Here is a 12901-nt window from a genome sequence, read left to right on the forward strand (position 1 = left end):
CCTGATAAGCTCCGGGGTGGCTGCTGTCATCTATCCCTAATGACCCCCAAACACAGCCAATTCACAGCTGGTGGGGACACCCACCTGGGCGCTAACAATTCTCGGTTTAAAAAGAAGTATCTCAGAGTGCTACCACTATTTACGTATTTATTGGATGTATACCCTGCTTTTCTACCAAGAAACGGGGGCTCAAGCTTGACCATCAATCACAGATGGTAAAGCAGTTTGAAAATAAAACTTAGTTAAAACAATAATATAAAAAAATACATTAAAAACACAAATTACCACTAGGAGGAAATGCGTGCACACAGAGGTACCAAATACAGACACATGCATAGGCATGCGTTAACAGCAAAAGCATTTCTGGAACATCTTAAAAGACTAACACATCCACTGCGGTGTAAGCTTTTGTGGGCCAGAGAACCCACTTCCTCAGACACATGTTGAAATCCTACAAAAGCATATGCCACATTAAAAGTGTTTGCTTTTTAAGATGCCACCACAGTACTCTGTGCTGTTTTTGCTACTACAGAGCTGACTCCAGCTTTCCAATGGTCTTTTGACAAGCTCTTCTTGGTTCACCCCCCCAGCCCATCCTCAGTGCGGGTGGCCACTTTTATGTTGCTGAAAAAGAGGCAATGAATCACCCACGGACAGCGTCAGGGGTAGGCATGGTTGGGCACCTGCCAAGGACCAACACCTTGGCAGAGGCTCACTGACAAGAACCCCCTGGTCTTGCTCCTGCTCTTCGCCATGGCAACCTGCTTGTTCCCCTGCCTCTCACTCTGGCCCAGACAACGGTGGTGGGGAGGAGGAGGCGCAGGAGCTGCCACGGCCTATTTGCTCCCTGCCTCTCTGACTGTCAAACAACCGAGTGGTAGCAATGCTGAGAAAGAGGATGAGGAGCTGGTGGCAGTGTCCGTGAGAAGGTAGATTCACTGAGGGAGGGGGCCCACTGAGGGTGTCTTGCCCAAGAACCCTCAAAAACCTTAGGGCCAGGCACTAAAATCACCCCAAAAGCGGACAACAGTGGGCCAAGATTTGCGTAGAATATCTGGCCGTTATTTTTTTAACTAAGTAGCCCTGTTCCTTCTTGCCTCCAACACAACCTGTCTTCCTCTCTTTCTCCCCGCACTCTTTAGATGTCTGTGGAGTTCCAGGGCCCCTCAAGCATGCCACGGTGAAAGTGGTAAGCTACCACGTGGGACAGAAATTGCGATACATATGCCGGGATGGAGACGGAACACGGGCCCCCCTCTATGAAGTCAGCACCTGTGAGAATTACAATGGAAAAGTTGTTTGGTCCAACTTACCCCTACAGTGTGGATATCACACTGAGGTTCCAGGAGGGGCAACCAAACGGCGTCTCAGTGCAGGTAAGGTGAGGGTTGAGGAGAGCATGTTTTGACTGCAGCAGTTTCCAGGTTCAATTCATGGAGGATAAGGCTATCAGTGGCTGCTGGTATCAATGGCAGTATGACTGAGTGGCAGTTGCTGGGGAACATGGGCAGGAGGCTGCTATTTCCCTCATTGTGGGCTTCCTGTAGACGATGTGTAGATAGGTCAACCTTCCCCAAGCTAGTGCTCTCTAGAGGTTTTGTACTAGAACTCCCATCATCCCTGACTATTGGCCATGCTGGCTGGGCTGATGAGACCTGAAGTCCAAGACATCTGCAGGGCACCAGATAATGGCCACATCTGTATATCACAGTAACAAGCCAATTCTAAAGAAGTCTGGCTTATTATGAACAAGACAGAATTCTGTAGAATTGGCTTATTATTGTGACATACAGATGTGGCCATTATCTGATAATAATTACTGTGATGTACAGATGTGGCCATTATCTGGTGCCCTGCAGATGTGGCTGTTTGAGAGACCACCTTCTCCCTTATCAGGCTTCCCAGTCACTAGGCCTGTTCACATGTGCAGGGGGAGAGGGTGGTTAGAGTATCTATGGAGGGGGGGATAGTGAAACAATGACGTACGTGCCCGTCACGTGACCAGGAACCATGCAGTACTGCATGGTTCCGATACCCTCCCCCCGCCCCCCGTAGTTATCTGGAGATCTTCCCAGGATCGTTACCAAGCATCCCATCGTCCTCCATGTCACGAATGGGCTGAAATGGCCGCATAACCATACAGCAAGTCCATGGCGCCTAAAGCATCACCTGCAGTGGTGGATGCTCTAGCTGGTGGACTCTATGGGCACAGCCTGGAAGTCCTCCGGAGCCCATTTTAACCACCGGGGAGCCCATCAGATGACACGGTATGCCCCGTACTTTTGCAGGGGGGTGGTTAGCAGCAAAAGTTTACTAATCACGGGGAACGCAGTTTTCTCCCCCCACATGACACACTAAGGCACCATGATTAGCGGAAATTCCCCACCATCATGGCTTAGCGTGATGTCTGAACAGGCCCACTGACATCATCAGATGAGGCACTCCTAGTGGTTCTGCATGGACCCACAGTCCGTTTGAAATTGACTTGGAATAGAGCCTTTGGTGTATTAGCTTCTTCTCTCTGGAACTCCCTGCCTGTCGATATCCGGCGGGCACCAACACTGTTTCGTTTTTGGCACCTGAGGAAGATTCGTTTTTATTTTAACAAGCCTTCTCTGAATAACCAGCCACGTTTGGGGGGAGCACAATCAGATGTTAAAGGTTTTAATACTGTATTTCGATGAGGAAGAGGAAGAAGAAGATCCCTTTTCTTATTCACTGCTCGGCTATTCTGTTGGATGAAGAGCAGTATATCCGTTTTGTACATAGAATGAATGAATGACTCAATCAGTCAATCAATAGTCAGAGTTATACTGCATCTGAATAGGGGCCCCCATGCTTAACTACAATGCGCAGTAGCCATTGAAAGAGCTGTGGCCAAGTGAGATAGGATGGCAATCGTTCTATGTATTCAAAACACGGAATTGATCCCAGACGGGGCGGGCATCTGCTTTCACGAGCAAAACAACAAAAGCTGTGCCGGTGAGGGATGCAGAATGCAACCTGAGCCCTGCAGTCACCTCCGCCAGCTCTCTTCTTCTCGGCCGAGCTGCAGTGCTTGGGAGAAAGAACATGGGGCAGGGGCAAGGAGGGTTTGGGGGGATCTGCTAGGTCAGTCGGACTGCAGCAAGGCAGGGTTTGGATGAGCCGCTTTTGCTTCTGGCAAGCACAGCTAAAATTTTGCTGGGAACTTGCTTCGGATGGAATTAGATGGCCACCTTAGCTGGAATTATATATAATGTTTGGGCCTAATGAAGGCACCTGCTTAACGAGCATTCTGCATTCCACGGCTGGATTGGAAGGTGTCACCTGGTCACACACAGAGCCGTCATGTCTAGATGGATTTCAGGAATTGGGTTGATAGGGGGCAGTGATCTCATTCCCCTACCAGCAGTTTTAAGGCTTACCTTTTTCCTTTTATCTCTTAGCAGCTGCTTTCTCTATTGCTACTATGGCTACAGTCATCATTTTATAAGCAGTCATCATAAAGAATCCGTGGTAAGTAGCAATGACAAATACCTTTCATGCTAAAAAAAGCTCTCACCTACATTGCATATTGTTACGGCCCCAATCGTCTGAGCAGCGAGAGGTTTCGGCGGGGAGGGGGGGTGCGACCTGACTCCGTTTTCTTTTGTACCAAGGTCACTGGATGCTTGCTGACATTCTGGATTTTTTTTTTTGTTTTCTTTCCAAACATACAGGTTGAGCATAGCTGAAAGTGCAGCATTAAGCATTAATTAAACATTAAACAGATGTCATCAGGTTCACTGCTTTCACCTGAAACCTTCAAGGCGGCATCCCAGGCCATAACATTCTTGCAGGGAGCAACATAGTTTTCTGTGGTTTTTTTTCAGCCTGCTTCCCCCCCCCCCCAGTCTGTTTCCTGCCGACACACACATCTGGCTCGCCCCACCCCCTGACTAATGGAAGAATAAGAATGACTCATTACTTTCCATCTTCTTTACTCCACCCAGCAGCCACTCTCCATGGGCTCAGGCTCACCCATTCCTGGAGCCTTTCAACTGCACTCTGAGGTCATCAACAGATGCCCTTCTCATACCGCCAAGGGTGGATTGGCAGGTGTGTACAAGGGAGAGGGCCTTCTCAGTGGTGGCCTCACACGACTGGAATCAGCAATTTGGTTATTCTTTTTATTTTTTTATACTGTAGTTTTAAATCTTTAAATTTTTATATTGTATTATATTACATTTTATTACATTACATATATTACATTAGTCTTATATTTTATGGCTTTAATTGTTGTGAACCATCCAGAGACCTTTGGCTATTGGGCAGTATAGAAATGTAATAAATAAATAGATAAACGGCTGGTATTAACCCCTAAAGCAAGGGTGGGAAACTTGTTCCCCCCCCCCGATGTTTTTGGATTGCAAATCCCATAGCCAGTAGTGACATATGATGGGAGCTGGAGTCCAACAACATCTCCATCCCTGCTCTTAATGGCCTAGGAACAGGTTACCTAAACCAGTGGTCTCCAAACACTTTTGATCGCACACCCCTATCAGTAAAAAAATTTTGAGCGTGCACCTGCAATGTATGCATATTTATTTATAAATTGTATACATGTACTACTGTACTAATGTATTATATACATTATAAAACATATACAAAAATAGAAATTAAAAAAGGATGAGATAAAGATGAAATAAACAATATTTTTTAAATCTTGTTTTTTATTTTATTAATGGTACAAAAAACTTTTTTGCTCTTACTAAAAATATATTATTAATATAATATTTTTAGTGAGAGCAATATGGTTGAATATGCTTCGTTATTTTTGAAAGCCTTGGTTTATGGTTTAACACTTCGTGGTACAGCGATTCGAGGGTCTGGTTCTAAGTGCAGTTTATTTCGATACTTGGTTTTAACAGCTGACATACCTGTCCCAGCACGTGCTCTCTTCTTGGCCTCATTCTGCCAACGGGGAGCGGGAAAGGCTCGTCTCCTTTCCGCTCTCCTTCAGCAGGACGGCAGGTGCACCAGTGCCGGCTTCCTCTGCTGAGCCTGGCAGAGACTGGCACAGTTGCTCTCGGTGGCCGCAGCAGAGGCAGGTTAGGACTGGAGCCGAGAGAGAAATGCCTGGAGCTTCCCTCTCGGCTCCCGTCCCATCCTGCTGCTGCTGTTGCCACCGCCATCATTGCACACAGGGGCAGCTCGTCAGGGCAGTGGGAGGCTGCTCAATGATCAGGCAGCTCGTGCACCCCAATGGATCGTCTTGTGCACCCCCTGGGGTGTGCGCACCCCACTTTGGTGACCACTGACCCAAACAACCACTGTGGCCCATATGAACCTGCCTGAGCCTTAAGATGGGCTTCAGAGCCCTGTTCTCTGGCCATGGACGGTATAGTCGGCAGGTACCAGGGACAGGGCTTTCTTAGTGGTGGTGCTACAGTCGTTGATCATATCTGTGAAAAAGAATTTTTTCATAGGTATTTGATGCATCATTGAAAAAGAATTTTTTCATAGGTATTTGATGCATCATTTCTCCCCCTGCTGTTTTAACTGTTATATGCTGCTTTAGTGTGTGTGTGTTTATTTTGGTTAGTTTTATCACATTTTACTGTTTATTTTAATGTATTTCTTTGATGCTTAGAGTGCATTTTATGTGGAGAAGTCGGATTAAAACAAATATAAATAAATTAATGGAATTCTATGTGGGATACATTAATGTAAGAAGGACAGCTTGAGCTCTTCTGTTCTGACATGTCCAATTGGGATTTCACATATACAATTCCGGCTCCCCCCTCCCTTTCTTGTGGGCCATCGTAAATTTATTATTATTATTATTATTATTATTATTATTATTATTATTTGTAAATAATGGTTATTATGTATAAATAATAAATAATAAAAATAATAAATTATTTATAATAAATGTATTATAATTTATAAAGAATAAATTATAAAACATTTATAATAATAAATCATAAATAAAAAGAGAAGTGTTGCCCCGGGCTAGTCTGGTTCCTCTTCCCAACCCCCTAAGTATTGTTCTACCTTACCAATACAGAGTCTCCTTACCCCACCTTCCTCTTTTAGAGGGCAGGGTGACAATGAAGACAGAGGCCCAGTTCACACCTAACAAGAAGCCACCCTGGCTGAGCTTCCTGGCAGAGTTCGTTGTTGGAGCGGCAGCCGCCATTGTGAATGTTTGAGCTACGGTGGGGGTGCGCCGTAGCATTTCATTACGTGTGAGCCTGGCAAGGGTGGGTGGTTTGGGTGGCTGCCAAGCTACCTGGAACCCATGTTTTTAGGATTGTGGGTGCTTGTTAACCACTCCAACAACGCGCCATCACGGAGCTCGCACAGAACAACAAGCTATGGCATGTCCCTGCCGTGGCTCAAATATTCAAAATGGCGGTCGCTGATGCTACAAGAAGCCCTGTGGGGAAATTCACCCACAGGGGCTTTTCGTTAGATGCGAACTAGGTCAGAAGTCACAATCCGGCCCTTCAAGTAGGGTGGCCAGATGCCAAAGAGGGCAGGACTCCTCCTGGACCTCTAATGGTTGTGTTGTTGTTGTTTATTCGGTCAGTCGCTTCCGCCTCTTCGTGACTTCATGGACCAGCCCACGCCAGAGCTTCCTGTCGGCCGTCGCCACCCCCAGCTCCCCCAAGGTCGAGCCCGTCACCTCCAGAATATCATCCATCCACCTTGCCCTTGGTCAGCCCCTCTTCCTTTGGCCTTCCACTTTCCCTAGCATCAGCATCTTCTCCAGGGTATCCTGTCTTCTCATGATGTGGCCAAAATACTTCAGTTTTGCCTTTAATTTCCTTCCCTCAAGTGAGCAGTCTGGCTTGATTTCCTGGAGTATGGACTGGTTTGATCTTCTGGCAGTCCAAGGCACTCTCAGAATTTTCCTCCAGCACCACAGTTCAAAAGCATCTATCTTCCTTCGCTCAGCCTTCCTTATGGTCCAGCTCTCGCAGCCATAGGTTACTACGGGGAATACCATTGCTTGAACTATGTGGACCTTTGTTGTCAGTGTGACAGTTGTGTAGATGGTTGTGTAGAAGAGGGCATTTCAATAAGTATAGATTATTGTGCAACCTCCGTCTGATGAAAATCCCTCTTGTACACCACCATTAAAGGTGTGGGAGGAACCCAGTCTTCTCTTGCATCTGGCCATCAAGTACAGAAGTTCTGTATCGGGGTGGGATAGCTGTGGCTCTCTAGGTGTTGTTGGATCCCGACTCCCATCAGCCGCAGGCAACATGGCCAATGGTCAGGGGCTATGGGAGTTGTAATTCAGCAAAATGTGGAGGGCCACAGTTTCCCCTGCCCTGGACTACATTCATGGCTGAGAGCAAACACTGCCGCTCCAGTAATTGCAGGATGGAGGGGAAAGGTAGCAGGCCTCTTAATTAAATCCATCCATTGACTCTCCTGAAATTTAGCCAATTCATGCCACCCCCACCTTCTAAAAAGAGTAGCCCTTCTACCCACTCCCCCTATAATTTGAACTCTGGAAGACTGAGGAATGGGTGAAGAAGAGGGATGAACCATGTCAGATTGGGATCACCAGATGTCTCCATGAGAGGAATGGGAGGCCTCAGGTTGCTGTTCTGTGTCCTGGTGCGTTCCTGTATCCTGAGCACGCTGGGGGATTCTCCCCATCCAGCTCTCCATTGCCTGTAGATGTGCCCCACACACACACACACACACACACACACACGTACAGCAGTGGCAATCCACGTCGAATAGGTTTACACCTGAGACAAGATCATAAGACCCACTGGTTCCATTTGCAGAAGTCAAATAAGAATATTTTCCCCAAGATCTCAGGGCCAAACTTCACATTATGATATTTATGCTACAGCTAGATAGATACGCCTTATTCAGCAAAAGCTCTTCTTTCATGTCTGTTGGACACCACAATGTCTCTTTAATAAGGGTTTGTCTAAATCAGTAATACAGCTAATGTGTCTTTTAACCATATGCTTTGGCAATGCCCAATAGATGCCTCTTTCTGGGAGGAGGTTATTATAAGCATAACCTTTGTATTGGAACACTCTTTAATATTTCCTGATGTACATGTTCTTTTAAATTATCCACCTGCTTCCTGGAAGTTCATGCACAGGCAGCACAAACGGATTCTCCGCACCTTTTGACAGCTAAAATTCTGATATGACAGCATTGGAAGGATAAACGCTCACTTCCTATAACGCAATGGATTGAAGACCTTATAGCACTTTCAACATTTGAACAGGCGGTGTATAGATGCCACCTGCGATGCGAATTTATTATTTATTTATTTATTATTAAATTTATTAATCGCCCATCTGGCTGGTCACCCAGCCACTCTGGGCGATGTACAACATACCATAAAACAATTTAAAACAATAAAATTCAACCATAATTTTTTTTTTAAAATACCCTAACCCTCCCCAAATGCCTGCCTGAACAACCACGTTTTTAATGCACGACGGAAGCTCATTAAAGAGGAGGCATGACGGAGTTCCCTAGGGAGGGAGTTCCACAGAGTGGGGGCCACCACAGAAAAGGCCCTCTCCCTCGTCCCCACCAGTCTAGCTGTCCTGGCTGATGGGACAGAGAGAAGGCCATCCGAGGCTGATCTTGTTAAGCGGCCTGTCTGGTGTTGCTGGAGGTGCTCCTTAAGATAGGCTGGGCCGGAACCATATAGGGTTTTAAAGGTCAAAACCAACACCTTGAATTTGGCCCGGAAAACAACTGGTAACCAGTGCAACTCCTTCAGCACTGGAGTGATGTGATCTCGCCGGCGGCTGCCTTTAATCAGGCGAGCCGCCGCGTTCTGTACCAGCTGCAGCTTCCGAACCGTCTTCAAGGGTAACCCCACGTAGAGCGCATTACAGTAGTCTAAACGAGAGGAGACCAGGGCATGTTCTACCGATGGAAGCAGATGGTCGGGAAGGAAGGGGCGCAGCCGCCGTATCAGATGGAGTTGATACATATTTGGTTTCCTTTTCTTGAAGTTTGTAATTCTTAGTAATGTTTACTAAGTAAGTAAACTCACTTAGTAAGTTTGTAATGAAAATGCCTCATTTTCATACATACATTTACACACACACACACTGCATATGCGTATATTGAAAGTGATATATTTACATTTATGTAGCTACATTTTTTCTTTTTCTCCTTTTTTAAAATGTTGTTTTGTATTGTTGAAAATTTACTATAAGCATTAATTAAAGATAGATAGATGATAGATAGATAGATAGAGCTTAAACTGAAGTAAGAGCAGCTACAGGGGCCCAATCCAGAATGTGCTTCAGGTCCAGGTGACCCCCCCCCCCACACACACACACACTGGTTTTCTGCTGAAAAGCACACTCATTGTCCCTGAAGGTGTGGTTTACTGCAAATATCACCTGGGGGCAGGGGTAAACAGCAGCCACCTTGGGGACAGGGAGGTAATTTTGAGCAGGAAACTGGCATGGGCCTCCAAACTGGATTGGGAGTATGCTTCAGACTGGAGCCTCGCATCCACTTTTCCTTCAAAATAAAAGTGGCCAATTTAAACACTTTTTTTTTTTTAAAGCTTGACTAACAGAATGTGTGGTTTGGCCCTTCTTGGCTAGTATTTTCACCTTCCTTTGTAATGTGTTAATTTACATAGATTACATAGATGTGTGAACTACATAAAATGTAGGCCTTTTATAGGATCGGGACCCCTATGAGGGAGTGCCTACACATGAGCAGGTGCTCGCATGAAGACACCCATGTTCAGTTCATGGACATTGGGGATTGGGACCAGCCTAGTGGGCAACTTCAGGAGTGGGAGCGAATAGCTGTACCCCGCTCCCCTTTCAGCATTCAGAGCACCCTTGATGTGAGCAACATGTGAAAGGAGATTATGGCTACATCCTGTGGCAAAAGAAGTCAATTCTGCTGCCATGTCAGGGGGACATTTTTCCTCTTCTCCTCACCCCCACATAGAACTGAGGTCTTGCATACATATCATCTGTCTTCTCCCCACCCCACACACTTTTAAAAAATTGTTCTTAAGTCCCAATGAGTGATTTGTGAGGAGTTCAGTCTTTGTAAATTCCAAAAAACGGTTGGCAAATCTGTCCATTTTGGTTCGATTTCTCATTTCTGTGACCTTAAGTTTGGTTCAGCCTGATTCTTCATCAATATATGATTTTTTTTTTCCTTTAAAAATGTCCGTGCGAAAATTAATATACATTTTTGTGTGGATGTCTCCTAATATGCACATCTTTCTGCACATTCTTCCAATAGCTTGCAGTTTTGCAAGCTATTTTCCCTGTAATAGTTGTACTTCTGTGCACTGTTTTCATGATTGTGTACAGTTTTGTACGCACTTTTCCATAGCACTTTGTACGCACTTTTCCACAGATTTTTGTGCACACTTTTCTGTGTTTGTATTGCCCCGGCCATGGGTGTTGAACTCTTAGGTTAGAGGTGCCAAGATAGTGATAAATCAGATTCACAAGTTTACTTACAAGGAGACTTTATTGGGTAACTTACAGCACACAGACGTACCCAATGGTTGGATCAGACAGCTTCACTGAACCCAGAGCCATGGGGTCAAATGGGTTTTATACCATACATGTCAGCAGTGAGGCAGCATGACACTAGCAAGCGCCACCTAGCGTTCATTCCCAGCACAGCACAGCAGTGCCTGGTTCTCAAGCACAGCTACCTAAGATAAACAAACTTTGCTTCCCAGGCCAGTCTTGATAAGATAGCTTGTTATCAGCTTTTGACTCATCTCACATGTTCAGAAGCTTACAAGCAAGGAAATCGCGCCAATTATTTATTTATTTATTTATTTAATTTCATTTCTATACCACCCAGTAGCCAAAGCTCTCTGGGCGGTTCACAAAAATTAAAACCAAACAACACACAATAAAACAATTTAAAATATATAGAACATTAAAACCACAATGTAACAATACAACCACAATAAAAACCTAGCAGCAGTACAGGAGTTTAAAATACAGATTTAAAACAGCAAAGATAAAAATTTAGAAAGCTAAAATGCTAAAATGCCTGGGAAAACAAAAAGGTCTTCACCTGGCACCGAAAGGAATACAATGTAGGCGCCAGGCGAACCTCACTAGGGAGCTCATTCCAGAGCCGGGGTGCCACAACAGAAAAAGCCCTCCTCCTAGTAGCCACCCGCCTCACTTCCTTTGGCAGGGGCTCACGGAGAAGGGCCTCTGATGATGATATTAAGGTCCGGGCAGGCACATATGGGAGGAGGCGATCCTTCAGGTAACCTCCAATAATAACCTTAAGCAAGCATTATGGATCCCTAGGCCCCTCTAACACTACAAATGACCAATACACTGATGTACACATTTTTATTTTTATTTTAGTCAGGAACTCTACCAACTACATTGGGGGTAAGTGCAATTTCAGGTGCAGAATTCTGATCACTCATTGGTCTGGCAGGTGCAAAATTGGTAAATACACATAAAAAAATCAGATGGAACAGATTTCTCACCCATATCTAATTCTGATATGAAACAGACATGATCCTCACCTCCTGGACTAATGTGTGGATCTGAATTTAATCTACTGACTTTCACAATTCACAAATGCTTCAAATAGTTAGTGGCTTGCGATACATATTTTGAGAGAAGTTTTAAAACGCATATTTAGATGTTGGTTTCTTTATTATATCTATATCTTCCCTTTCCACCAAATGTGCTCAAGCCAGCTAACAGCAACAATACAGTACATATTTAAACTTTACAGTACATAATTTAATCAACGTTTTGTACAGATTTTAAAAAATAAATAGCAAATTAATACGGAAATGTGATGGAACAGGCTTATGAGTGAACACATGAAAATGTGACATAGACAATAAATTTGCTGACTGCGGAAGCCTATATTGTGTCTAATCAGAAGTTTGTCCCATTGAGTTCAATGGGCCTTATTCCCAGGTAACTGTGTATTGTCCATCCCTAGACCCAGCATGCCCTGCTACAGGTGATAACTTGACATATGTTGTTGGTGTCATGTGTGGTCAAAGTTTATATGATGCTGTTAAAGTTCCCTAGGCTGCCTTTACACTAAAGAAAACCCCCACAGTCCCCCCGTCCTGGAGCCTTTCCGCATTTATCGCGGGCTTCCAGACAGCAACCATGTGATTACTGAAAGGGGAAGCTTTTAATTTTCAAATTTCAAGGTTCCATAGAACTCAGTGAAACAGTGCCATCTAGTGGCTGTTTTAATAGCATAACAATCCAACTTAAAAAGATGTTTCATTAGTTCCCGATCTTTTTGGAGAGAAATAACCAGGAAATACCTCTGGATGTGCCCTGGAGGGTAACAGTGTTGTGAAAAGGGCCCACAAACTTCCGTGAGTGAGCAATCTCAATAGCAGGATAAAAGCTCCATGTGAAGGAGCCCCTAGTTTTCTCCCGTGCTTTGCAACCATTATCGGGGGGGGGGGTGTTAGATTGAGGAAAGTCTGGGATAACCTGAATGGCACTATGAAACGCTCTGTGCATTGTACAATTCCGCTATACCACAGCACTATCTAGTGGTTGTATAATGAAACGTATACAATGGCAGAGAAAGAAACTCCCCAGAAAAAAACTTGTGTAAAGGAGCCAATCTTAATCCCATAAAGAATCCAGAAGCAGAAGCCCCAGCAAAGGTGTGGGATAAAAGTCTCATGTAGAAATGCCCTCTGTTTATAAGCATGTGGGTTATCTCTGATTAGATTCTGTTTTTAGTGCTGACTAAAGAGGCTAGTTTTACGTCAACCGGATATGTTACCATTTCACAAGAAGGTCCTGGGAAACATAACCTCCAAATCTGATAGAACCTCCTGCCCCGATCCTCTTGCATTATGTGCACACGGTAGACGGCAAGCCACATGAGCGAGTAACTTCCATTCCATGACATTTAGCGGCATGTC

The 12901-nt window shown here is 44.8% G+C and overlaps 1 protein-coding gene across 9 annotated transcripts in view; it reads left to right on the top strand.

Moving 5' to 3' along the window:
* Window positions 1–12901, top strand: part of LOC146339320 (interleukin-2 receptor subunit alpha-like) — a 93470-nt gene that overhangs the window by 9258 nt on the left and 71311 nt on the right. The window contains exons 4-6 of one of the 9 annotated variants that reach the window (XM_084809054.1): window positions 1143–1376; window positions 3432–3498; window positions 3702–4682. In XM_084809054.1, coding sequence (XP_084665180.1) covers window positions 1143–1376; window positions 3432–3475 — 278 coding nt within the window. In that variant the 3' untranslated portion in view covers window positions 3476–3498; window positions 3702–4682. Of the gene's footprint in view, window positions 1–1142; window positions 1377–3428; window positions 3565–3701; window positions 4683–12901 lie in introns of those variants that run through there. The other 8 variants (XM_084809057.1, XM_084809049.1, XM_084809055.1 and 5 more) reach the window with 8 other exon arrangements.

This window comes from Heloderma suspectum, chromosome 7 (genome assembly GCF_057233095.1).
Source record: "Heloderma suspectum isolate Gila_16-S chromosome 7, 16-S_ref, whole genome shotgun sequence".
Taxonomy (NCBI): Eukaryota; Metazoa; Chordata; class Lepidosauria; order Squamata; family Helodermatidae; genus Heloderma; species Heloderma suspectum.